Source organism: Esox lucius, chromosome 17 (assembly GCF_011004845.1).
Source record: "Esox lucius isolate fEsoLuc1 chromosome 17, fEsoLuc1.pri, whole genome shotgun sequence".
NCBI classification, from domain to species: domain Eukaryota; kingdom Metazoa; phylum Chordata; class Actinopteri; order Esociformes; family Esocidae; genus Esox; species Esox lucius.
Window position 1 is genome coordinate 18,049,129 of NC_047585.1, and position 27,293 is coordinate 18,076,421.

The 27,293-nt window shown below is 42.0% G+C and overlaps 2 protein-coding genes across 6 annotated transcripts; one reads left to right on the forward strand and one right to left on the reverse strand.

Moving 5' to 3' along the window:
* Window positions 1-715: 715 nt before the first annotated feature.
* fam83d (family with sequence similarity 83 member D) lies at window positions 716-6,714 on the reverse strand. Its single transcript, XM_010881906.4, has 4 exons — window positions 5,098-6,714; window positions 3,442-3,609; window positions 3,084-3,208; window positions 716-2,378 (listed from the first exon to the last, which is right to left on the reverse strand). Exons 1-4 carry the CDS (start codon window positions 5,578-5,580, stop codon window positions 1,406-1,408), a joined length of 1,749 nt encoding a protein of 582 aa, XP_010880208.2. The 5' UTR covers window positions 5,581-6,714; the 3' UTR covers window positions 716-1,405.
* Window positions 6,710-21,708, forward strand: si:ch211-232b12.5 (zinc fingers and homeoboxes protein 3). 5 transcript variants are annotated; one of them, XM_029113842.2, is made up of 5 exons: window positions 6,710-6,909; window positions 10,201-10,300; window positions 15,145-15,218; window positions 15,691-19,071; window positions 20,235-21,708. In XM_029113842.2, the coding sequence occupies exons 4-5, from the start codon at window positions 15,893-15,895 to the stop codon at window positions 20,266-20,268; spliced, it is 3,213 nt and encodes a 1,070-aa protein (XP_028969675.2). In that variant the 5' UTR covers window positions 6,710-6,909; window positions 10,201-10,300; window positions 15,145-15,218; window positions 15,691-15,892; the 3' UTR covers window positions 20,269-21,708. The 5 variants fall into 5 exon arrangements, with proteins under 5 accessions (XP_028969675.2, XP_028969674.2, XP_028969673.2 ...); XM_029113841.2 differs by lacking the exon at window positions 10,201-10,300; XM_029113840.2 differs by lacking the exons at window positions 10,201-10,300; window positions 15,145-15,218.
* Window positions 21,709-27,293: the final 5,585 nt, after the last annotated feature.

The following is a 27,293-nucleotide window of genomic DNA, read 5'->3' on the forward strand; positions in this document are numbered from 1 at the left end:
TATGAAATCAACCTGGTTAAATTCCTGCTTTATTTTACTGAATTGAACCTGCCGACTTTTTGTTTCTGTTCATGTGTTTTTCCTTGTTATTACCGCCGTAAAACGACGTTACGGTAATTCTAGTTCTAGCCAGGACTTAAGTGGTCTTGTTAGCTACAGTTACGCAGTAGTTACCGCTAGTATCTCGGAACGGCCTAATCTATTATCTACAAATACATTAAAGTAATAAATACAGTGATTGATACTCCCACACTGCCTGTCAATGTGTTGTTCCTGACTTTGTTAAATATTACTTAACTACAGAACTCAGAGTAAGACTTTTATGAGGGCATTATTTTTCCTGGCTTGATCATCTCAGGACCTTTGTGCTCAGATGAGTGAAAACATGTTCGGGCCAAATCCAGATGTCGCTCTGGACTAACAGCTATATAGTACAAGGCCTTACATATGATGTAATACATGGTAATCTACACACCAGACCGAAAACTTTCAGAGCTTTGCCCTTAATGCATTCATTCATAAGCAATGATTTGAAGATATTTAATGGACACTTGTTTATATTCATAGCAATAACTTCCCATAACGCAATGACCAGCAACTTCACAAGGGGATGAAATAAGTGCTGGGATTCATGACAGATGATCGCTGGTTCCAACTACTTATTATGAGTATAGCACAGTGTAATGTAATGAGAAAAGGAATAGGTACAAATCACTATATTTTAAGTGTGATAGAAATTCTCTTTATTTCTTTTTTACATTATCACTTGATATCATGAAACATAACAGCTTTCTTTGCACTAATATTGAGTCAATTCAGCAAAACCCATTCCGTTACAGCAGAAAAAATGTATTCCTTAAAATGCCCATAAAGTATTTATTTAAGGATTCAACTTACAGTATTTCTCCTCCAAATTGTACAGCCTAATTTCACACCGTCCAAGCTTAAAAACATTCATTCTCTTGGCCTAAATTGTCACGATAAAGTAGAGTATCTCCATGGCCCTTTTCGTACCTTTTCATGTCAGTTTCAAGTAGGAGGTACAAACAGGGGTTAGAAAGACAAAAGACAGACAGGCAAGAGGAAGAAGGCTACGTCACAAATCCTGAAGTTGTCTTTGTCTGTATGGGTGGCCCTTTGCAGCTCAGTAGGTAGAGCATGGCACTGGCAACGCCAGGGAAGCTGATTCCCAGGACCACCCCTACATCAAAACAATGTATACATGACGCTTTGGATGAAAGGGTCTGCAAAATGAAACACGTTAAAACCAAGGAAGACTAATTCTCTACTACGTTGCCGCCACCATTTTTTGTGTAGTGCATTCCTACCTACAACCCACAAGCTCTTCCCATAACACCCTCCACCTCGTAGCCCGGTAAGTTCCACCTTGTAGCCCAGTAAGTTCTTAGTGTAGACATCTAGCCCTAGGCCAAGTGCCCACGCCGTCCATCGGCTGGACAGGGTTCAGCCCCTGCCCCCACTCTTTCTGGGCCTTAGTCACTCGGTGTAGGCCCGGCCCCAGAGTCACATTGGTGATATCCACCAGCTCGCGGCGGTGTGACAGCATGCTAACCATGTTTTCCAGCTTGGAGCGGATGCTGGTGTAGTGGAACTGGCGCTCCTTGGTCAACTGGCGGAAGCACTCCCTCACATTCATATCGGGGGCCGTGCTACCCTGACGGACTGCGGGGCGACGGTCCGCCCCCCGATGCCGGAGGGAGGTGGCAGCTTCACTCGGGAGGCTGCCGGTTCGGGTGGCGTTAACGGGAGCAGCAGTAGCTTTGCTGGGGGAAGGGGGCTTCGCATCGAGTGTCCCGTCCGTCCGGCTTCCGCTGTCCTCCGAGGAACAGCTGGTCTGCGTGGAGACGTGACAGAGGGGAGGGACTGAGGGAGTGACCAGGACATCCGCTGCTGATGTCACAATGACGGGGTCATACGTGGGCAGGCTTGGATCAGCACCACCAGCCAGAATCTCCTGTACGTTCTGCTGCTCCATCCAGTCGTCCCCTATGGTTGAGGAGTCTGACACCGGCCTGCTCTCGCGGCCCTTCTCTCGGGTCCCTTCTCCAGGGCGAAGCACCGTCATGGCGGTGGTGCGGCTGGGCGTGCTCGACAGACACGCCAGTTTCCCCAGTACGTCCAGAGAGACGGGGTCAGCTACAGACCTCTCTCCAACTGGCTGATGAGGCGAGTTGGTGGAGCGTTTGATGAGCAAGTGGTCGTAGATGCCGCTGCTCCGGGCACTGGCTGGACCCCTGGTGATTACAGGCACGGACTGGGCGTACAGGATTCGAAACTCCTCATCAAAGTTCTCAGTGATCTGGCCAGACAGCTCGATCAGGTTGCTGCTGTTTAGTTTCCCGTCAGTCCAATTGAATCTAAGCATGAGAGGGAAATTATTTACCCTGTGTACTCCATTTTAGTCAAATCAGAACGGTTAAAGGGGCATTGTGTAGAATCCTGCCTCTAAACAACACAAATTGTTGTCTTCCCTCAACAAATGAGAACGATGTGGTATTGGCTAGTCCGGGTTGATTTAAAGTGGGAAGTATACAGCTCCGGAAGAAATTAAGAGACCACTGAGCCTTTTTCTTTACTTTCCAAAAAAGTCAAAAAGGAAGGTTTTGAGTGAGGAACAGAAGGTTTAAATTAAGAGACCACTGCAAATTCAACGCTTCTGATCCTCACTCAAAAGTTTCCTTTTCAACCTTTTTGGAAAGGAAAGAAAAAGGTGCAGTGGTCTCTTAATTTTTTTCCAGAGCTGTAGTACTTTGAGAGTCTAAAGAGAGTATAAGGAGATTACAAGTCAATGCAAACTGATATACGGACAGGCAAGAAAGATTAAATGGGGATTGTCAGTCACATTAACTTCAAACATTACAGATCTCTACTGGTCATTTTTGCTAGTTATTATGCTAGTAGTACAGTAAAAATGTTACGTATTGCCCCTTTAAGTCACCTACATTACCTTGGTTCATACAACAAGTGAAACAAACAGAGTAATGTTTAATCACTTAGAGCTCCGATATTTTCTTTCCTCTAAGCAAAGTAGTATAGTGGTAGGGAGAGCAGGAGGTCGTTACCTGTAGGACCCTGTAGCCACTCTGTTCCCATCAATCAACATGAATCGTTCATGAACCTTCCCTGTGATCTTGGCCCCGGATCGCATGAAGTACGTACCACCAGTTATGGTGCGCACTCGCATTTGCTTTAATGGATGAATGAAAAAAAGCAGTGTAAAATACAAGCCAGTCACTGCCCATTTTATACAGCACGACGATGCTGCTGAATCAATAGTAAAAAAACGAGTTTCCATTGATAATGAATACAAAATCTGTTTACAATAAATCGCCATTTCACTGAAATGAGAACAGAATTGTGTTATCCTGTTGCTTATCGGAGACAGAACAACACAAAGACAGTGTCAACAAAACCATATACCTGAAGCTCGTCTAAGCGCACATTGATGCTGCTGCACATTTTGAGGAATGCCTGAACGGACGATTGGTCCAGCAGGATGTAGACTGGAACTTTGCGCTGCGTGCATGCCTCCTGAAGATCCTTGAAGATGTCCAGGTCAGTCAGAGAGTCCGTCACTATGGCAATCACCTTGACACATCAATCACATGTAAGTCAAAAGTGTATTTAAACATGCCCAGTTAATCATTTCAGAGGCTGCTCCTTCTGCCCACCTATGTTTGTGGCAGAGTAACTCCCAATGGGTCCTTATACGTGCTTGTACCTACAAACCAGGCGTTTAATCAGACATTAAGGGAACGCGGCGCCCCCTCCATTGGCCAAACTCTCCCCGTCAGGTGAACTTGGAGGAGTATCCTCGCAGTCAACAGTGATACGTTGCTATGGCAATCATCCATAATGCTTGGTCAGCAAACAAATGAGGTCCTACGGCAGGGACAATCTGGGTCATTATGGAGCACTTATACTTCCTGCTTATGTCTGACCTCATTTTCTTCAGAAGCAGACTTGAAATTATTTACATTGATGTGAAGTTCCCTTGATAAAACCGCATATTCTAGACCAAGGAATATCTTGAGAAATGTCAAAATTGTTATTCTCATATTGACATTGGGGCTAATGCCGGAAGCAGAGACAATTTATATTCACTGCAAATACAAAACTGGAACTTATCCAGACTTCCAGCCTTGAGTTTTAAACCTAGTAACAGTGCACCTGCAGACTGAAGCAGATGACACCCCAAGGCTAAGCATTAATAAAAGATCAAACCAACATCACTAAATGTCAAAAGCATGTTAAGACACATTCATTGAAGTAGTACCCTAGCTTCTAGACCAGAGGTAGGGCCAAAATACTTCAGGTTTCATCCCCAGGGTACCCTGAACCCCAACCTTAAACTAAACTCTTACCCTAACCTTTAATCCTGAAAAAATTTAAATAAAAAATGTCATGACTTCAGAGTTGGGGCATAGGCATAAGTTCAAGCTCTACCCTCTCCAATAAGTCAACCTATCATTAATTTGGGCCTTCAGGACAGCTCTGCCTCCAAGACATGATTGGACATTCAAACTAGGGAACTAAACAGAAAGCGGTCTAAACACTATACAACTACATTGACATACAGGAGATACACCATAAAATCTCCACGCAGAAACTGGGCTATGGCTTTTATGTGCGTCTCAAACAGACATGTAGTCTAAAGGAAGCATGGAAAAGAAACAGCTTATACTGACAGCTCCCAACATGTCTAGAAATGTGATGAACATGTGACTAACTCTTGTCTAACCTCTATTAACAAGTAGCAACCTAGTGCTATTGTTATATTTTTCAATAACCCATTTGTGAATTATCAAGGAAGAGTCAAAGCTTAGTATAGACGATTAGAATCAAACAAACGGTAAATTCAGACGGATGGATGCTTTGAATGGTCATGCTGGAGTAAACAGTCACTCCCAGAGCCAGGAGCCAATTGCCGATTTTGCTAGAAGCTAGTAGGTCAACATTTACATATGAAAACACTACATGCACGGTTCTGTAACATCTGCAATTACACACAACACTACGTATTAAACAGTGTAGCCTTATTGGTGACAATGGTTTTAGATAAATGGATTAGCCTACCTCCTTGGCACTTTTTATCATTCTTCTCGCAGCTTCCTTACAACTATAGATGCATTCTCCATAGCTGGGTTGGAAGTGAGCGACCGCACGAGTGACTCCTCTGTAAGAGCTCGCTGTAAAGGCGGGCCAACCGATTTCCAACAGCGGTGGTTCCACGTCCGAGACCTCTGGGAAGTAAGTAACTGAGGAGCAGTCCATGGAGTTGCTTACCGTCTGCTCACAAAACAAGTCCTCCCCGTGAAGGGACACACAGCGTGGGACAACCGCAGATCCGCGAATGCATCTGATCTCGTCATCCGAGAGAAAGTTCGGAATTCTCTCTTTTCTAAGAAATTCCACAAAGGAATCAACTCCACCTGAAATAAGTTCCTCCAACGCTAGTCTGTGCCTTTCGTTATACAACTCCTGTACATTCAAATTATTTCCCTGTCTTGTTAACGGCCATCTGACAGGTGAATCTTCTAAACATTGCGATAGAGCCATAATGTTAGTATTTAAAAGAGACAAAAAAACATAACCACTTAACTCAATACGTTCCCGTGGTACGAATCATGAACATTTGTATTTTGCGTTTGACTCAGTTCCGGCCCATCCGTATACCGCATTGGCTACTCGTAAGTTGTGGGACCAGATTCGTGTACACAAGCCTGTGTATTAGAGCTGTCACTCTGTTAAAATCGCTCGCTCATTGGCCAGCAGTTTGAATTTGGAAGCAAACAAAACCTATCGCTATCAACTCTGAAAACACAACCCTAAATGCCAGCACTGGGCCTACTGTAGGCTCCTGTACATTCTCACACGACGAAGACCTATAGTAGGCCCGTCTGAATAACGTCAAGATAAAACTAAACACAATCTTAGCCTGTCTGACGTATCAGGAAATTAAACTTACTAATATTTATATTGGAGACTAGTTAATCATTCATCCCGTTATCAAGTTGTCTATGTGTACTATGGCTGAAAATTAAAAAGATGAAACTGTACGTGATAGGCATCCAAAATAAGAATTCACCTGGCAATTCAAATGATTGATTAAAAGTCCCCATAATTTGCCCCAATAGCACTCAACGAGGTCATTGTCATGATTTGCAGTTTATACGGGAAAGCCTAAGAGTAGCCCTGTAGGCTACATTTCAACAGACGAAGGAGGTTCTATAGCCTGAAATCCAGTTTTACGCGCGCTACTCGATTTAGCCTGAATTGACCCTGTTGGCATTCGCGTTACTCCAAAGTCCCTATATAGCTGGAAAGAAACATTTACATAGGTTAAATTAGTAAAAAGGACAAACCTAATTTTAGACTACATGTTGTTTTTATTTGGCCAGATACCCTTTCCCATATGACAGGAAGTCAAAGGCAAATATTTGGCAAAAGCTAAAATAAATCTTTAATAGATTATTACTGTTCAAAATTGTGACCGACCGTGGTTAGTGTCCAACACTTTCGCTTCGTAGAGAGCGCATCTCCCTCGTATACATTCACCGTCCGACCCCCGCCCCTCTCCAAAATGTAGATGAAAGGGTTTAGGATTTTGGGTGACGCTTTGAATCACGTGTTCATAGGAAATACACTCCGTGTAATTTTTAGCTGTCTCGTCCTGCTGCCGACCATAGTTGTTTTCTGTCCATACTGTGTGCGAGAGGTGATGTAGCCTACCTTGCCGTGGTCACTGACGGACGGGTTCACGCCAGTTCACCGGGTTCAGCTGAGGAGAGAACCCACCTCCTCCACTCAAAGCGCAACGAACGGAGCTAATCTTTATTAATTTCTATATTAATGTCGGATTCAATTTACCCCGGACCAACTATCAAGGTAAAGCCACTTTTCATTTCAGGCTACTGTGAAATAGCTCGTAATATTTCAGTTGTAATCTAATCTCAGATTGTTTACTCCAATTCTGGCTATTTTATTTTATCTGGTGTAGCCTTGTCTAGGCAGTTTATGAAGTCGCCAATATATAAAATGGCGACAGTAGGTGGGGGGTGACGAGTTAGGATTTTTAAGAATATGTTTTCATTCTACAGAATGAGATCAAGATAGTTGCAACTAGCCCAAGCACCGTGCCAATGTTTGGCTTCTGGAGTGAACGGGTTAACTTGTCAGTTTGTTACAGTTTCAAGAATGTAGCCTACTCAACGTTCCACTTTCCCTCTCGCACGCTACAATGTGACGTTTCTGATTAATTTATTGCACAACGTTGAATATTTCCCCCTGCTTTTTGAGTGCGTCGGAATATTACTGTTAAGTTCAACTTACTTTTCATGTAAGAAATAGGCTACATAATCTTATTGGAATACTGTGTCTGGTAGCCTAATTTGGACGAACCAGACGTCCAACTGTTTTTTTCTTCTCGCAAAATGTCTTCCTTTTTATCTATTAATTTTATGGCGACATTAAGCCGTCGTTTTAATTCTTCAGTAACGTTTCATTGAACACATGATTGGTTATTCATTGCACCATTGATAGCATTGTCTTCTTCTGTTACGGACATGCATTGATGGTTAGAGCTCAACAATCAGCAACCTTTTAGGAGCTGTCATATATATTTTTTTGTGTGTTAAGCTGTCAGAACATATAGCCATTCTCAGGAACAGACAAAATTGGAAAAATGTTTTAAGTGAATCAAGTGACCCTATAATAAATATGTTTTGGTTTTTTCGTTAGTTGTCCATCAGGTCAGTGACATAGCAGGCAATCAGGAGGAAGCCCAGTGCTTATGACCAGTTACGTTACCTAATTCATTGCTCTATATGCTTGTCTGACCATACACTTTCATATAGGAGCATACAATGCTATCCTAACTCTTAGGTGAGGAGCACAAAATATTAATTTGGAAACTTTAAATATTCAACCCTTTAATTAATTCAGGCCCTTTTGAATAAAAAGAGTATGTCATAACACCAGGGTTATATGAATTATAACACAAAGTTATTAAACTAGACTGAATTTGAAGACAACTCATTTCATTATTAGTGCCTGCTGAAATGTATTGGCGCATCATGTAGGACAAAAGCACACTCAGAGCCTTATTCTCATGCTCCTATGCTTGGCAGACATATTTAATTAATGACGAATACAAACAAGCTAGCTTCAACAGCTCAGCTAGGTTCATCCTAGTCCAGAGAGTGTCTGTGTAAAGGGTTGCATTGGGGGAATGTCAGTTCCCTTTGTGGATCCCTGGGAACCTTCTTCCATCTCCCTTCTCTGAACTGTTCTAATGAGGCTGGGCATATTATTGCCTTTTATCCTGACTCCCTGCAATTAGGGACGGCTCACAGTTTTGGTTATGGCCATAACAAAGAATGGTTGTATACACAGATGCAGCGTAATGGGCCGAGAGTGCCCACCCCGCTCTACAAAAAACATCTTTCGATGCCACTCCTTACTTGCTGTATGAACATACTGTTTTCAGGAATGGATGTTCTGAGGTCTATGGACACCGGTCCGATAATATTTTCATGTCTGCGGACTAGGTTTAACTGTGCTGTGTGGCCGTTGCCAGAGCACTCAAGGAGGTCATATGGTCATGATTTGCAGTTTTAGCTGACATCAAGTGTATAACATTCCTCAAGTTCAGAGGAAAATCAGCTATCTAATGCCAACCAGATCTATTTCCCAGCAGTTCTGTACAAACAACCATATTCATGATAACAGTGTGCTTTCCCTTCCTCACACACACACTGTCCCATAAGCATATACTTAGAGAGCTCTGTTCTGTTAGTCTGGAAGTCTATACAACTCTGTGTGGGTTACTTATTCTCTCCATTTCATTGTATGGTATCGCTTTTGTCTCAGAAGTATCAAGGCACAAAGCAGTCAAAGCCTCCCTGAGACAGCATGTTTGCTCAGGTCCAACCAAAAGAAACTTCTCTGCACTTGTGGAAGAAAAACAACTGGTGGCTGGAGAGGAGAGAGAAAGCCCCTGCCATTCTCTCTGACCCATGCAAGAAAGGTTTGGTCAGCAGGAGCTGGCATTTACCAAACCCTGGCAGTTACAAGAGGCTGTGATGTCAGCCATTTTAGGTTGGACAGTACAGTTCGCCATACACTGCCATCTTTCTTCCATTCTTTTAATTAAATTTGCCTACTCAATCGCCTGGAGTCCCAGATACAGAATTGAATGAGAGTTTTTAATAAAAAAAACAGAAATATGCTCCCATGACTAAGGATTCTTTTCTCTTATTATTCAGCCAGGCCATAAAGGAAGGCATTGATGAAGAATATAAGATTGTGACGGGTGACACAAAACAGCTTTTGAAAAAGAGGTCCTTCGGCAAAAGGACAGTTTACTCTATACATTATACTAAGCTACAACAACTCAGACATTCTCTGCCGTTCTAACTGGACAACACTGACAGGATGTCCATTGCAATTTATCCAGCCTTCATATCTCTTACCTGACGACTGTCACAAACACTTAGTCAGTGGTCTGGACTGTGCAGTGGAGCAGAAATATATGTTCTGTCATTGTGGAAGGTAGGCTTCAGCACTGACCCCACCCCAATGACTTGCAACAGCTAAGCCAAGATTTGCCTTTTTAAAAGAAATAACATTTTTGTTTGCCTGGCATATAAGGTTGAGGCGTGTGTGTGTGTGTGCGCGCGTGTGTGTGTGTGTGTGTCTGGATGCGTGGTGGGTGTAGACGAGTGACTCCTCTGTGTGTGGTGTGGTGGGCAAGGACAAGAGAGGGGTTGCCATGGCAATGTTAACACATGAGTGGGATCGCCAACTGGTCTCCCAGTGGACCGGACTGCAGCCATGGAGGTAAGGTGGGCGATGACTTGACGGATGACAACACCTGCGTCTCAGCCGACATTCACACGTTCACACACACTTACACATATGCCAGTACGCACATACACACAGACACACACACACACACATCTCCACCCTGAAAACACAGACGGAACGTACGGGCATGCAAACAGGCACATCTTGAAGACAGATTCCCGGTATTAACATAAGGTAATCAGTCACATCCTTGGACAAAGGTATGTTATTACAAAACATGTCAGTGGAGCTTACAACTCTGTAATTAAGATTTGTATATTATGGATACAAACAGAAAATGCATATGAACGTAATTATTTTGTGCCCACTCAGTCCAAGCCCTTCAGTCAAACAGACATTACTGAACGCAGAGAGCACACCAGACACAGAAGACATCCAGACATGCAGGAAATGGAACAATGGCAAGTCGACGGTCAGTCTTCTGAATGAGCGCTGGATCACGTTTCTCTTATAAATGAGGCACCATTGTTCCTAACCTCTTCCCTGTTCGAGGGAGAGTTCGCTATCTGTTTCTGACTTCTATTTGGGTGTTCAGCTGATCCACTCACATGACTTGAATCTATTTAATGGACATTTGGCAGAAGATTACCCTTTGGAACAGGTTTTTCCTATCCTTTAGATGTCTCTGTCAGGAGTTGTTCCCTCTGTCCCACACCCACTTATGCCAGACATTGTTTCAGTTCATTTTCAAACCAGAGAAGAAGGCTGACGCTGTCAGCCTTTGAAGACAGCTGTAGATCACTGACATGTTAATATATAGAAAACAAATGTTGTCCTAAAACACCCAAGATTTCTCCTCAGCCCCTTTGTGACTGCAGCATCACAGGCTGTTTATTGGTAGTTGAGTTCAAAGAGAGAGAATGCTTTGGTGTAGAACGGTGTGTAAGAGAACAGGGAAGAAGGGGCCATGGATGTGTTTATGATGTGTACGTGTGGTGGAATATTAAATCACTTTATTGCTTTCTCTGTCGTCATCGCCACTTATGACCTCCTCTCACCCCAGCTGTCTGTCTGGGTCTGCTCTCCCTATGCCTTTCCTTCTCTGTCCTCTCGCTCTAGTCATGTGACCAGCAACATGGCATTACAAATACCAATCTCTGTAAATGTCAACTGTAGGTGACCCCACAATCTACGAGTGCCTGTGGGCGATTTTTATTGAATGTATGCCGTTTTGCTGTATGCACAAGTTCCTTCATATATTACTTTTTTTTTTCTTTCTTCTTAGTGTTATATTGTGAAAAGTCAAACATTAAATAGTTGTTTCTTGAAATGAAATCATGCCGGCTGAGTTGAGGACACAAGGTAACACAAGGACTTTGCTCATGACGAGTGAGCGGGGGTGTTCTGAGAGCTCTGTCACTTTGCCTCAGTTCAGATCAGTAATTCCCAAGTCAACGGAAATGAAAGTCTTTTCATCTCAGCCATAGATCCAGTGCCAGTGGTGGGACCTACGACACGCTGGGACACCGGGCTTGTCTGAGGCGTCTACTTTAACGCTGAAACAGGAGGCCTGTCTTTTCAGAGGACGCCATTCAACCGGCTCCCTTTCTGCTTGTCCCTTGTCTTGTGTCTGATCACACGTCTCTCTCTCTCTCTCTCTCTCTCTCGCTAGATAATGATAATGCTAGATAATGATAATGCTAGATAATGCACCCCATTCTTTTGATATCCACCCTGCTTCTTTATGTACCCTTGCTAAACTTTGGGCCTGTTGTCATGAGGGAAGTGGAGGATGGATACTAGGGCAACGGTTGTCTGTCATTGCGCTATTTCCTAGCACAGGGGACTGGATCATATCCAAAAAGGTTACATCAAATAACCTTGACCTGTTAGTGTTCAGAATGCATTTATTTATTCATTTTCCATTAGATAATATCTTCTAAATAGCATTGCGTTTGTATTATTTTGATGAAGACTGATTTAAAGTATTCTCTGATGTCTTTTGGACATCTTATTTGCTTCTGTCTTTACTGGCTGTCTTTTTTTTTTTTGGCCCAATAATTTGTATAACGGCTCTTCTGAATTGTGCATTCCAACCATGTCTTGTATATTACTATAGAGTAGATTTACTGTACTGTCCTCTCCTACCCAACCCATGTCCATATTACTTTGTGTTAGGGCTGGTTTTTAATCAATAGCTAGGGTACAGGTAGTGCTTGGAGATCACTAAATTGTTCGCTAAGATTTTTAAGCCATTTTCTGGTGCTGTGCCACACACTGTGTTCAGCAGGCCCACAGTCAGAAGTGCTTCAACTGAGAACATTGTCAGTCGACAGGAAATATTATTTCACCGATAATAATTGTCCCTTGAGTTTTGTCAGACTTTAGTGATGAGAAGTATCTAGTTCACAGCTAGTCTGGCTCTTGTCATTGTCAGGCCTCACTTGGAGGTCTTGACAATTTTCTATTAGCCAATCAGATTTTCCTGGATTTGATTTTTAAGGAATCCTAGTTTTTAGCAAAGCTACCTTACAGCTAACTGCACTATGTCTCGCCAGAGCAGAACAGCCAACATAGGGGTTGCTATGGATACTCACAGAGACATGCAGTGCATGGGTTTGGGCAGGGACAAGCTACATTTGTAAATGAAATCAGGCCTGTGTAGGGTCTAAATGGTTATGGGCACTAGTAGGTCTCCGGCATAAGTGTCATGCCTGGGAAAGACTCTAAGGTATTATACCTTAATGTCCTGTTCACTCCTGTACTGTGCTGTGCTGAATAAAACTAGTATTGTCCTGTACGGTAGCGTATGTGCTGTAGTTTTCTGTGCTCTTTGTTACTAAACTTGTGAAACATAACCTACAGAAGGTGTCTGATCAGTTGCGGATCTGGTCTGCACCAACCAACCAAATATTGTTTGGGGGCAGTGCTCATTTGAATAATTCCCATCATGCTTTGCAAGTGTTTACATTTTGGTCATCTAGCAATTAAATAAAGCAGATAAACATCATATCACAGTCGTAGCAAGAATAAGAAACCGTTACTAAGAATGTTTATTGTAGTGTAAGTGGACAGTTGGCTTATCCTGTATGTTGATTTACTTTGAATATCATTGCTGTCAGCTTTAACACTTTTGAAATTGTTAATTTAACAGCTGTAAACCATAATATAAACATCAGTTGTTTCATCTTTCCTATTGAGAGGCTTTAACAAATATTACTGTAATATAATATTTACTCTATCGAGAATGTATAGCAACATTTAAAAATTAAATTGTATCACCTGGTCTGAAAGTTGTGTTACTTCAACATATCCAGAGAGTACATATTTTCAACAACTGGAAAATATGTATTTTCACTTTTCATTCAGTACCTTGAATGTATGTGATTATGTGTCAATGTCTGGAAAGTATCAAATTTAATTTTGTTTTGTGGGATGAACTTTATGCAATAGATTATGCATATATCGTCTCATTTATGCATTGGTGTTTTAACATGAACAGTGACTGTGAAGTTCTGAAATGCCAGGAGACAAAGCTTAAGAAAATGATCACTTAGAGTAAGATGAGAAAGTAATGGTTTATAGTTGTACATTACTTACTGTGTAACTGGTAACTAACTAGTAAATCAGCAGCCTGTCCTCTGTGCGAACTATACTAAAACCAGAGCATTACATTTTAATAGATGAAAATGAGCAGACCAGACTCCCTTGCATCAAAGCTGTAGCCTGCATCTCAATTGGAATGCACTCACTAAAGCTGCTGTACACATCAGGGGTTAACTATGTACCGTCGGAAAGTATCATGACCTCTCCTCCGGCTAAACATACAGCACATGCCCACGTCTGGATGCAGCGAACCGGGATTACTGCATAAGATGCTGGTGACCTAGTTTTTTTTGGTGTTTTGTTTTTAGTCAGAAGGGAGCCGTCATTAGAAATAAAAAGAGGCAGTTACAAAAAGGACGTCACAGCCCGTCTGGGATCAGCATGTACTGTGGGCAGTCATTTGGGATATTTAATTCTGGAACAGGTTCATCTTTTATTTACCAACCAGCAGGCTATGGTGCATTCATACACGTGGCTCCATTCAGTTTCATTGGCTGAGGATATAAAGGTTTTCTGGGGTATGGCAATGTTCAAGAGATTGAGAACCAGCTAGATAAGAGTTTAGTGAAGAATGTAATAGTCTGCTCATTCTGCATTCTGAACAGTGGGCTATATTGAAACTCTTTGTAAATGTGAGGGGCGCTGGAAGATTGACTGACGATGATGATGTCTCAGCTATCTGCTAAAGCACCATGACATCTCTGTGAGAACTAGACTGAGCAATACCACGTCACACATCAACACATTCACAGAAAGAGAGAGTACGTGTGGGGAGGGTGGGCAGGTTCACTGAGAGGGCAGAGTTGTCCTCACCTTCAAATTCTATATTGTTGCTCTCAGAAGGATGTTACAGATGGCAGACTGCCCGCAGTAACATTCATTACAAGACCGTTAGCTACAGGACTGTAAAAACAATAAGATGAAACATTGAACTCTGCTTGAAAAGGCTTTGATGCAGTCTAGGACTTTTTTCTTAAAACCTATGATAGTCTGACTGTAATAGTGAGGAATAGTCAACGGGTCATTATCCCCCAGAAAAATATCTAAAAGCGCTTCTTTTTGCATTATTCCATTAATTTATCTCATAAGGGATATTAGATTTGCTTCATATAAGGTCTGTGTTTTAATTTAGGCTTTTCTCAGCTCTGCGTTTTGATCACTGTGTATATCTTGTCAGGACAAGGTGATGTGTCAAAATATTTGCATGAATTCACTCAATGAAGAAAATTCTAATTAAATATAGATGAATATGTTGTTAAACCTCACCTTGTCTTATAGATATTACACATTCATCAAAATGCTGAGGTGGTATAAGGCTGCATGAAACACAGACCATTAGAAGTGGACCTAAAAATCGCCTTTGGAAGAATTTAATGGTGCAATAACACAAAGAGCAACTTTTCAAGTTTGGCTATGACTCATGATATTCCATTCCATTAATTAAATGTGCAGAATGTGTAGAATCACTATCATACCTGTTAGCCATTACATTTCATATTTGAAAGTGATTGGTTTTGATGACACAAATTTTAGGGGGGCCCTTTTGGCTCAATGTCCAAAAATCCCCAAATGTATCTTTTAAGGAATGTAAGTGCATGTGTGTGTTTGTTTCTGAGTGCAAATATTACATTTAAAGCAATTGTGAAAAACTTGGTTACAGTTTGCACTTTACAGGTTGCAAAATATTCAGAAAAATCACTGATTTTTCAGAAATCCTGGTTGGAGGATTCCAGATTTCCTTCTTATTCCCTCCCGATTCCGGAAGTCCTTCAACCATGATTTTGGTAAACCTGCAAGTTTATTGAAACTTCCCAGATTGGTACAACAATTGTTACTATTTAAAGGGGGTTTTCCTACGGAGTATTTATGGATGAGTGTGTTTGTGCCAGAATGGCACAGCCACCATAGGTCATGATAAATGTTGAGTGACAAATATTTTCTATAGACTCTGTAATTTATTTAATAACTCATGCCTTTGAGTTATGTGATCAGCATCATTATGCTGGGGTGTATTCATTATGTCTTTCAACGGAAACAGTTTGCATTTTAAGAACCAAACAGAAGAAAAAAGGGAGCAAATTAAAAGAATCAGAATGATCCCTTTGTTAGACATTTGCGGATTGGTATGGAAGGACCCACATGTAAAAATAGGCTAAACATTTTTATATGTATTCGACAATCTGTAAGGAACTAGATGAAACCAATTATCTGTTTGTATTCTTATACTTACCTTATTTCTTATTTTCTATTCCATAGGTTTCCAGTGAGCTGCTAAAAACACCCCGATCTGTGGGCGGAGTTCCAATAGTTTCGAACAAACACCAAGCAACACTGTGATGTCATCGCGGCTGGCCCATGACACTTAAACTCTATCAGCCCTCTCCACAAACCACCCACCCTCTGTTACCATACCGGACAACCAGTCATTCAACCATCATCTTCGCTCAGCTACAATACAATGGCCAGCAAGAGGAAGTCAACAGTGCCCTGCATGATCCCATCCAAAAGCAAACACATGCGAGAGGAGATCATACTTGGCTGCCTCCCTGAGCTCTTACCCACAATTCCAGAGGACAGCATCCTCAGCATATCTGGAGAAGATGGATGCCATTTCTCCCACGATTTCACCAGACCTGAAGTGGGTGACAGATGGCAGAAAGCCGACGTATACAGCTGTCAACCTTGCCGCTTTGAGTCCAAGGATCTGAACTACTTTTTGGACCACCTGCACAACTGCCACATGGACTTTAGGGCACAGCCGAGCTTCTACTGCCTGAATTGTGGTGTGTCAGTGGTCAGGTTTGAGGCCCTTGCCCTGCACAATGCTAAAGCCCACCCCGGGGTGTCAGGGGGCTCTGTCACTGCGTCCCTGCACGTCAGGAGGAGAGACGGAACGACCACTGTGGAGCAGAGCCTGTTCACCACAAATGGGGAGGACTTCAGTGATCCTGCAATATCCCTCACTAAAACACCCATAGTGAGGATGATGAAGGCCAAGGGGGAGCACAAGAAGATTGTTGTCTCCCACACGGTTGAGGTGCGTCAGATAGCCCCGGGGAAGGCTACGGAGCGGACCGACCCTGCAGCATCGACGAATGTGCCTGAGATACACAATGGGTCTCTCAGTGGGACTGGTGGCCCAGCTACATTGAGAAACCCTGTCACTCATGTGATGACGACATCAACAGTGCCCAACCAAGCCATTCACCAGCACAGCCCTCCCCTCTACTCCTCCTCATCCACCAATTCCAGCAAAAACCTCCCAAAGGTGATGATTCCCCTGAGCAGCATCCCCACCTATGATGCTGCCATGGACACCAGCAGCTTCCTCAAGACCTCCTTTGGCAAGTTCCCGTACCCGACCAAAGCTGAGCTCTGCTACCTGACCGTGGTCTCTGATTGGCCAGAGGAGCAGATCAAACTGTGGTTCACTGCCCAGAGACTGAAACAGGGGATCAGCTGGTCCCCTGAGGAGATAGAAGAGGCCAGGAGGAAGATGTTCAACACCGTCTTTCAGGGAGCAGTCCCCCCAAAACAGCCCCCAAAACAACGGCACACCAATCACGTCGTGACCCACCACACTGTCCACGGCCAGCCTGCTCCAGCTGGCGCCAGCAGCCAGACGGCCAGGTTGCCCCACGGCACTGTAGTCAGCAGACACACTGGAGTCATAGCCACTTCAACCAGCATGTCAACCGCCGGTCACCCAGTCACCACTAGGGTCTCTTATGCTGCCGCGGCCATGACCCCTCCGAAATATCAGACGATAGTCAGCAGAACAGCCCAGGTAGTGGCCAGGAACACTATCCCCACTACGGCGACCAGCGTGGAGTCTGACAAGGGCACCACTCTCAGGTTGGGCTTGGCGGGAAACAGCAGTTGCGTCGTTAGCACTAGCAGCAGAAGCAGCAGTAGCAGTAGCAGTTGCAGTAGCAGCAGCATTAGCAGTTACTCGTCCATTAGTAGTAACGGCAGGGACAGCGGCTCTGGCAAACCCATCAGCAACATCAGTTCCAGCGACAGCATGCTCTGTTGCCCCTCCAACAGTGGCAATAATGACGATTGTAGCACTGACAGCCATGACAAACCGAACAGTCAAAGCAGCCTAAATACGACCATGCCGTCTCTCTCGGAAGGCTTCAGCAGTGTCGGCAGCAACAAAAGGAAGGTAATCATGAGTAACACCAGCACATCAAACGTTACTGCCCTTAACAGTCGGAGCAACGGCAAGACGGATAACCAGGACGAGTACCCTTGTAGAAAAAGCGGTAATGACCGTAACAACAACAATATCCACAAGTCCAACAATGGCAGTATTAGCAGCGGCTACTCTAGCGCTAGCAATAACCATAGCGACAACAACAACCTGACCCATGCCAGCAAATCCCAAAAGGAGAACACAAGCACCAGTGTCATTACCAAAAGCAGCTGTAGCAGCAGTATCAGCACCGCCATCAAAGAGGACGGCAAATGCACTAAGGAGTTTCCTGTGAAATCGATGTCAGTCCTACGGCAGCTTATCAAGGAAGGAGACAATTTTGGGGACGACCTGACCTGCCCTGAGCTAAAAGTGGACCCCATCAAGATTAACCTGCGGAGGCTCATGGTGAGCGATCCAAAAACCAATTCTGGTTCAGATGCCTTCCATCCAGAGCTCCCCTCTGATATACACATCTCAGACCCATCCCACCCACCCTTCTCGGCCACCTGTGGAAAGAAAAGCTCCCAACAGGTGTACCTTCTGAGGCAGGCCTTCACCAGCACACATTGGCCCAGCAGTCAGCAGTATGAGGAATTAAGTGTCATAACTGGCCTGCCCAAGCCAGAGGTGGTCCGTTGGTTCAGCGACAGTCGCTACTTTCACAAGAACGGCCAGCTGAAATGGCTGGAGGGCTACCACTGCCTACCAGCAGAGGGAGAGGAAGGAAAAGACCTTGACACGGAGGCGCTAATCCTCCCCAAAGACGTTCACAGAGACCCTGACACAGATGTGCTGATCCACCCCCAAGAGATTCACAGAGACCCTGACACAGACGTGCTGATCCACCCCCAAGAGATTCACAGAGACCCTGACACAGATGTGCTGATCCACCCCCAAGAGATTCACAGAGACCCTGACACAGACGCGCTGATCCACCCCCAAGAGATTCACAGAGACCCTGACACAGATGTGCTGATCCACCCCCAAGAGATTCACAGAGACCCTGACACAGACGCGCTGATTCACCCCCAAGAGATTCACAGAGACTCTGACACAGATGTGCTGATCCACCCCCAAGAGATTCACAGAGACCCTGACACAGACGCGCTGATCCACCCACAAGAGATTCACAGAGACCCTGACACAGACGCGCTGATTCACCCCCAGGAGGTTCATAGGAAACTGGTGGAGCAGAAAATAAACAGAGAGCTTAAAAATGGACCTGACAGGCTGAGTTTAGGAAAGCAGGGATTCTGGTGGACCTCAGACACACAGAGAATGTTGGTGAGTGCAAAAGGACCAGAAGAGGCTGGAGAGACACAGGAAGCTGTGGGGACAGAGAACACTGAAGGAGTACGGGGTCCCAGGGCTGACAGGGAGAAGGACCAGCAGCCAGTCAGCAGCCAGGCCTTTGGGGACCAGCAGGCAGAGGTTCGGTGAGTTCTATCAGTTATGCTTGTCTAATAACTATTTCTTTGATTACCTCATAGTTTCATGTAATTCATGTTTTATGAATAATTTATTTACCGAACTCACTGAGACTGAGATCCAATGATCCTGAAGATAATTTTTCTAACTTAATAATAATGAATTGTATTTCTAAAACACGTTTGATATAATCTCAAAGCGCTTCAAAAGCAACAAATAAGCAGTATATACTAACAGGTCAACCAATTGAGATGTCCTCTGAACCTGAAGAGGGCTTGGCTTGAGTGGAAAGAGATGATTAGAGGACAGTAGATGATAGTGATGTAGTCTGCTGAATATCTTTTATAGGGAAGGTATGGCACCATCTCAGGTGATGCCTCCTTAAGTTGTTGTGCCAGAAACCTCACCACGCCAAGTTCAGAATAGCAGCCAGTTGCTGTCACAATGAGCTCTCTTCCTCGGCACCGCTGTATTTCTCTGTCTCCTGTTCCTCTCCCGCTTCCAGCATCTTCTCAAATAATGTTCTCCAAAGATCATGAGGAAGCAGTGAAAGCTGGTACTGTTTCCTGGTGCATTTTCAACAACACAATAGCTAGCTAAGCCAAAACGTGTTAACCTGTCATTCAAAATAACGAAAGATGGACAATTTTACAGAAGCTCTGTACTTGTCACCTGAAGTGTCAAACCAACCTTATCGTGTCTCCAAATATAATCAAATTCAGTAGATTTTTACAGGAGCTATATATTGCTTTGATATTTGATATGCTTAATTTATTGCTTTATAAACTGTGAAAATTAGGTTAAAGAACCTTTCAGTTCTGTGCTTGAAATTGTTACTGTGTGATGTCTGAAGAAGAAACCGATCAAACCGGGGAGGGAATGTGGGTAGTGGCTTACTCAGACAATCAAAGGTCTGTGTTTTAAGAAGCTATTTTTAGAAGAGTTGAAGTCTAGGCCATTGAATTATAGATTAAGAGAGCATGCTAATATATGTGAATAAATCATGACAATTGTCTTCTGTGAGTTGGCTGTTAGAGGTTAGTATCTGATTTCATGTATCTGTTAACGGTGCTCATTCTAAAAATACATGCCATCTATAATTCATCCATGGAAAATGTAATTTAATCAGATTTTTTTTTTTATTTTTTACAAATGTGTCGTGTGTTTTCAGAGATCACGTGAGGATAGAGCTTCTTGAAGTGTGACAGTGCCCCAAACCAACCGGGGGAAAGGACTGGCTGTCTGGCCTGCTTTACAGATGGCCATGGTCTGGTGTGTTCATTATGACAGCCGAAGTGATTGTAGCTGGACCGTTGGACTGTAACTGTGAATAACCCCCCTCTTCCCGCCTCCTCTTACACATCACCTCCTGCCATCCTCTGAAGAAGGAACTTGTCACCTTTGAGTCCTGTGATGTTCAAGCCTTTCATCATGCTTCTTTGTGGTCGTATGGGAAATGGGCGGTAAGCTGGATACGATGGAAGCCCTGTTTATGCCTGGCGCTAACAGGTGTCCTGATCTTGTCCACATTCAGATTGTGCCTGCACACGGTGTGAACATGTCCTGTATCCGTCCACTGTGTCTGCATTGTGACCAGATGTCCTGTATGCAAGGTGTTTTGCCAGAATTCTTTATTCTCGTAAGTCAGCAGGGTTAGGGAGAAGGACATTGAGTTGTCTGTTAAATCCCTGGCAACCGTCTGGAGTATTCATACAATTTACATAACAGATGCCAACATTTTATTCATGAGAGAACTCCCTCAACAACAACAAAAGTCACACAAAAAACTGTGGTTAGCTTGACATTAACCTATCCCACACCTCTCTGACTATGTTGCCATGTGAGTATACCACAGAACCAGTTGTCCTGGCAAAAAAACTGCGGTTAGCTTGACATTAACTTATCCCCCACCTCTCTGACTATGTTGCCATGTGAGTATACCACAGAACCAGTTGTCCTGGTTAGAGGCCCTGGCAGAGCTGTCATAAGAATGTTGGTTTTCTGCTGTGTGCCCAACTGGCTACAACAGTAGCAAGAGACAATTACCTTTAAGTTCAATTGCTTTGATGGAAAATTAGGATTTGAATACTTTCACTGTGTATATCTGTTTACACTTGTAAAGATACCCAGACACAATGCGTGTCTTGACTATGTCACGGGGCTGAATGGAAGATCTGATCACATGGTTTCTTTTCATTGTGCTCACATTTATTTTGATAAGTGTAGACAATCAGAGTGTGCAAAGATCAGGACGTGGGCCGCATGTTACAATGAGGTGTAAACGGGGCTAAAGAAGACGTGCACTGACCGGGCAACTGACTTGAATAAAGGAAGATGTGAGAGGGATACACAAACTGATTAGGAGGAGGGAGATGTTTATGAATGAAACTGCACTATAGAAGGTTTTTTGTTGACCGGACAAAATGAGAAGTGTCTAGGAGATATTGTTGGCTTTGTGATATTTTCTTTTTTAGCAGCCAGTTCTTCAGCACTGCCTTGAATTTTACTTTTCTCCGTTATTTGGTTTTTAAATTTGACTTACTCTTTTTCTATAGTCACTGTAAGTCCAGAAGCAATTGAGCCTCTAGTTTTATTTAGCTTTGTATGAATGTTGATTATCACTCAACAGTTCAGCTATATACACATACACAGAAGACAATATGATGCACTAGCAGACAGAAATGCTAAAACCACACTGCCCCAGAGTAATGATATTGACTGTGATTTGTCAAAATCAATACACTACACTGCCCTGGCTGAATCTGCAAACCCAACCATAAAAGAAGCCTGTCACGCTAACGTTGCCTTATTCAGTCTGTCCATGCATTGATACCATCCATCTGCCCATCACCTGTAGCTTTACAGCAACTTTGATGTTGAGATCAAAAGAAGGTGCCAGTGCATCGAAGTTACTGCTGTGTTGGTATATCTGTGAATTAAAATATGCTGCTTCTGTATTTTTGGAAAAGCTTAACATTCAGCTGGAATAATATGAAATATAATTACTGGCAAATGTTGTAAAATAAATGTCAATTTGATCAAATTCCCTGGAGGGCACAGAGGGAGATCTTGTGCTAGCTAGAGAGCCAAATGAGATCTTTTCAGTCATCTGAATTTTCATATAAAAAGTGTTCATATAAACGTACAAACATAGTCACTACATGAATGCTACAAAGCTGACAAGCTGCTAAATAGCTAAGAACGGTGCTATATCATCCAAAGTGAAATTGGAGGCAATCTCCTACCAGCAGTGTATGCACTTGTGTTGAATGTTACCAATTTATTTTGGTTTGAAAAATAAAGATGAAAAGAAATCTGGACTTACGGTGTTATATGATCACTGATTTTTATGAAATTGTTGGATCATCAAGCACTGTTGTATCATCCTTTCTACACTTCTTTACAGAATAAATACTCACTAAGGAAGACTGTTTCCTTGTTTTACTGCCACAAAAGCTGCAACACTCCTACAAAATTATAAGACATTAAATAAGGCTGTACAATATTAGCATAGACATAATATTCATAGTATATCCATTGTCTTTAAGAAAGATTAGGCAGATACACTGAAGTGGTCATGTTGTCAACACATCTAGTGTCATCTACTGGCAGGGAATGGATCATACATTTGTCTATGGTTAACATGCAACACCCTACAAGAAAAACTGAAATGTAATTCTTACTGCCGATGCAGGATATTTTTCAATAATCATTCTTTCCAATGTACTGAATTGGCATGTGATCAGTAGTTTGAACAACTTTGCATGAATGTCAATATGAACAGCTTGGTCTACACTTCAGGAGACCTACTGTCAATGAGAACAGCTTGATCTTGATAGATGACTAACAAGACCAAATTAGACTCTTGCTAACGCACAAACCTGTACATTTAATAATTTTCCATATTTAGGTCTGGAGAAATTAAATTTATAATGTATTATTTAAGGATTGCAAATATACCTTTATAACAATAAAGGATCACACAATCCTAAAATATGCATGTTGACCTTATTGAAATCAAAAATCAAATTTACTTAATGCAACCCGATATAGATCATTGAAATGCCCCATACCAGTCAGCCACAAAGTTACAACTCACGTTAAATAGATTCCAGCTGGGAAACATTTCCTCAAGTGGAAATGAACTGTCTGGGATGCCGGCAGTCATGTTAGCAATACTAAATCCAACATACAGTGCTCATGTTAGCAATACTAAATCTAACATACAGTTCTCATCTTAGCAATACTAAATCTAACATACAGTTCTCATCTTAGCAATACTAAATCTAACATACAGTGCTCATGTTAGCAATACTAAATCTAACACAGTGCTCATGTTAGCAATACTAAATCTAACATACAGTTCTCATCTTAGCAATACTAAATCTAACATACAGTTCTCATCTTAGCAATACTAAATCTAACATACAGTGCTCATGTTAGCAATACTAAATCTAACATACAGTGCTCATGTTAGCAATACTAAAACTAACATAGAGCTCTCATGTTAGCAATACTAAATCTAACATACAGCTCTAATGTTATCAATACTAAATCAAACATTCAGATATAATGTAAGAAATACTAAATCTAACACACCGCTCTCATCTTAGCAATACTAAATCTAACACACAGTTCTCATCTTAGCAATACTAAATCTAACATACAGTTCTCATCTTAGCAATACTAAATCTAACATACAGTGCTCATGTTAGCAATACTAAATCTAACACAGTGCTCATGTTAGCAATACTAAATCTAACATACAGTTCTCATCTTAGCAATACTAAATCTAACATACAGTTCTCATCTTAGCAATACTAAATCTAACATACAGTGCTCATGTTAGCAATACTAAATCTAACATACAGTGCTCATGTTAGCAATACTAAAACTAACATAGAGCTCTCATGTTAGCAATACTAAATCTAACATACAGCTCTAATGTTATCAATACTAAATCAAACATTCAGATATAATGTAAGAAATACTAAATCTAACACACCGCTCTCATATTAGCAATACTAAATCTAACATACAGCTATAATGTAAGAAATACTAAATCTAACATACAGCTCTCATGTTAACAATACTAAATCTAACATACAGCTCTCATGTTAGCAATACTAAATCTAACATACAGCTATAATGTAAGAAAAACTAAATCTAACATACAGCTCTCATGTTATCAATACTAAATCTAACATACAGCTCTCATGTTAGCAATACTAAATCTAACATACAGCTATAATGTAAGAAAAACTAAATCTAACATACAGCTCTCATGTTATCAATACTAAATCTAATATACAGCTCTCATGTTGGCAATACTGAATCTAACATACAGCTATAATGTAAGAAATACTAAATCTAACATACAGCTCTCATGTTAACAATACTAAATCTAACATACAGCTCTCATGATAGCAATACTAAATCTCATGTACAGCAGTTGGACTACACAGCGCTGGCAGTTGTACTCAGCTAGTCTCACAATATGGTAATTCTACAAAGTCAGAGGTTCAATTTGTAAGCATATTGTTATTGAAATTAAAATATTTTAAGGATTTATTAAAATCCAACACATTAATAAAGACGTCCCAATAGGGCCTGTGCCAAACTCTGCCTGGTCCAGGGTTGGTTCTAGCCTTTTGGTGGCCCCCTTCTCCTTTCATAAAGTTTTATGTAATAAACGTTTGTATAATGACAAATACAAACATATCGTGTACAATTAAGCAGGTCAATACAAATTACTATGAAGAAAGGCCTGTACCTTCTGACACGTTATTAGAACACATTATGATGTTGAACCTCTAGTTGGCACATCACCCAGATACACAATAACTTTGTACAAAGAAAGAATTATAATCGATAAAGAACAAAACAACCTATTGAACTATTATCAACCTTTTAAAACTCAATGTCTGTGTCGTAAAAGCAAAATGCTACATATAACAGTAAATAATATGATTGCATTTTCCTGATAATGGCCATAAGCTAAATATTTACATTTATGACATTTATTAAATACACTCACCTAAAGGATTATTAGGAACACCTGTTCAATTTCTCATTAATGCAATTATCTAATCAACCAATCACATGGCAGTTGCTTCAATGCATTTAGGGGTGTGGTCCTGGTCAAGACAATCTCCTGAACTCCAAACTGAATGTCAGAATGGGAAAGAAAGGTGATTTAAGCAATTTTGAGCGTGGCATGGTTGTTGGTGCCAGACGGGCCGGTCTGAGTATTTCACAATCTGCTCAGTTACTGGGATTTTCACACACAACCATTTCTAGGGTTTACAAAGAATGGTGTGAAAAGGGAAAAACATCCAGTATGCGGCAGTCCTGTGGGCGAAAATGCCTTGTTGATGCTAGAGGTCAGAGGAGAATGGGCCGACTGATTCAGGCTGATAGAAGAGCAACTTTGACTGAAATAACCACTTGTTACAACCAAAGTATGCAGCAAAGTATTTGTGAAGCCACAACACGCACAACCTAGAGGCGGATGGGCTACAACAGCTGAAGACCCCACCGGGCACCACTCATCTCCCCTACAAATAGGAAAAAGAGGCTACAATTTGCACGAGCTCACCAAAATTGGACAGTTGAAGACTGGAAGAATGTTGCCTGGTCTGATGAGTCTCGATTTCTGTTGAGACATTCAGATGGTAGAGTCAGAATTTGGCATAAACAGAATGAGAACATGGATCCATCATGCCTTGTTACCACTGTGCAGGCTGGTGGTGGTGGTGGTGGTGTAATGGTTTGGGGGATGTTTTCTTGGCACACTTTAGGCCCCTTAGTGCCAATTGGGCATCGTTTAAATGCCACGGCCTACCTGAGCATTGTTTCTGACCATGTCCATCCCTTTATGACCACCATGTACCCATCCTCTGATGGCTACTTCCAGCAGGATAATGCACCATGTCACAAAGCTCGAATCATTTCAAATTGGTTTCTTGAACATGACAATGAGTTCACTGTACTGAAATGGCCCCCACAGTCACCAGATCTCAACCCAATAGAGCATCTTTGGGATGTGGTGGAACGGGAGCTTCATGCCCTGGATGTGCATCCCACAAATCTCCATCAACTGCAAGATGCTATCCTATCAATATGGGCCAACATTTCTAAAGAATGCTTTCAGCACCTTGTTAAATCAATGCCACATAGAATTAAGGCAGTTCTGAAGGCGAAAGGGGGTGAAACAGTATTAGTATGGTGTTCCTAATAATCCTTTAGGTGAGTGTATTTGGTACACTATTTATTGATCCCTGAGAGTTTATGACATCAAACCAACTTCATTCTGCAATTAATGCATATAAGCACAGAGAGAACAGTGAGAAACAAATATGTAACAGTCAAAATAAGGTCTGTTTACTAAAGTCAACAGTGCATGATGCTGATGTTAACTCACCAGCAACACTGGTATCACAAGCAGCAGAAAATGTGATTGGTCTTGTTGTTTTCTCCAAAGTTCTGCCTTCATCACCAGCAATGAAGGTAAAGGACCAGCTGAAAAATATAAAAGTTAATTAAGAATAAAAATAAGAGATTTCTAAAAAGATAGATTAAATAAGATATATTTATCATTAACTGTATTGCTTGAGCACCAGTTGATGATCATCTCAAAACGTTGGTATAACAGAATGTATAATTTAGTACATCAAATAAAGCATACATGTTTGCTGTATATGTTCCATTGGTAACCATTGAACTGTAAATTAGCAATAAAATAAGTCAGGATTTGTGGTATATTGCCAAGGCCTGTGTTCAGGCATTCTGTGCACTCTGTGCCAAGGCCTGTGTTCAGGCACTCTGTGCACTCTGTGCTAAGGCCTGTGTTCAGGCATTCTTTTTTTTGCAACTGATCAACAAAAAGTCCATAATATCATATTGAAAATTACAAATACAAAACAGTAAATAATTTATTGCAAAATGACTCATCCCCCCCTTTAGTAAATTTTTGGTAGAGGACCCGTGGCTGCAATTTTGGAAAAGTGCCTGCAGGGTGTATACAAAAATGTTCTCAATTCGTTGCTCTAGCTCTGTCAAGTCGTATTTTCAACTTTTAATTGGATAAATATCCATGTTTTGAAAGTGCTACTCAAGGACATTCAGACTTATCCCGCAGCAACTCCAGGTCTTTCTTGGCTGTGTGCTTTGGATTGATGTTTTAGTGAAAGATAAATCAACATACACTGCTCAAAAAACACTTAAATCA

Excerpts from the sequence above, each read along its gene's own strand:
- si:ch211-232b12.5 (XM_029113842.2), top strand. The coding sequence starts at position 15,893 with ATGGCCAGCAAGAGGAAGTCAACAGTGCCCTGCATGATCCCATCCAAA. Across the intron at positions 19,072-20,234 it reads GACCAGCAGGCAGAGGTTCG|AGATCACGTGAGGATAGAGC; the intron begins GTGAGTTCTATC and ends GTGTGTTTTCAG.
- fam83d (XM_010881906.4), bottom strand. The coding sequence starts at position 5,580 with ATGGCTCTATCGCAATGTTTAGAAGATTCACCTGTCAGATGGCCGTTA. Across the intron at positions 3,610-5,097 it reads TGATAAAAAGTGCCAAGGAG|GTGATTGCCATAGTGACGGA; the intron begins GTAGGCTAATCC and ends TGATGTGTCAAG. Across the intron at positions 2,379-3,083 it reads GTGGCTACAGGGTCCTACAG|ATTCAATTGGACTGACGGGA; the intron begins GTAACGACCTCC and ends TCTCATGCTTAG.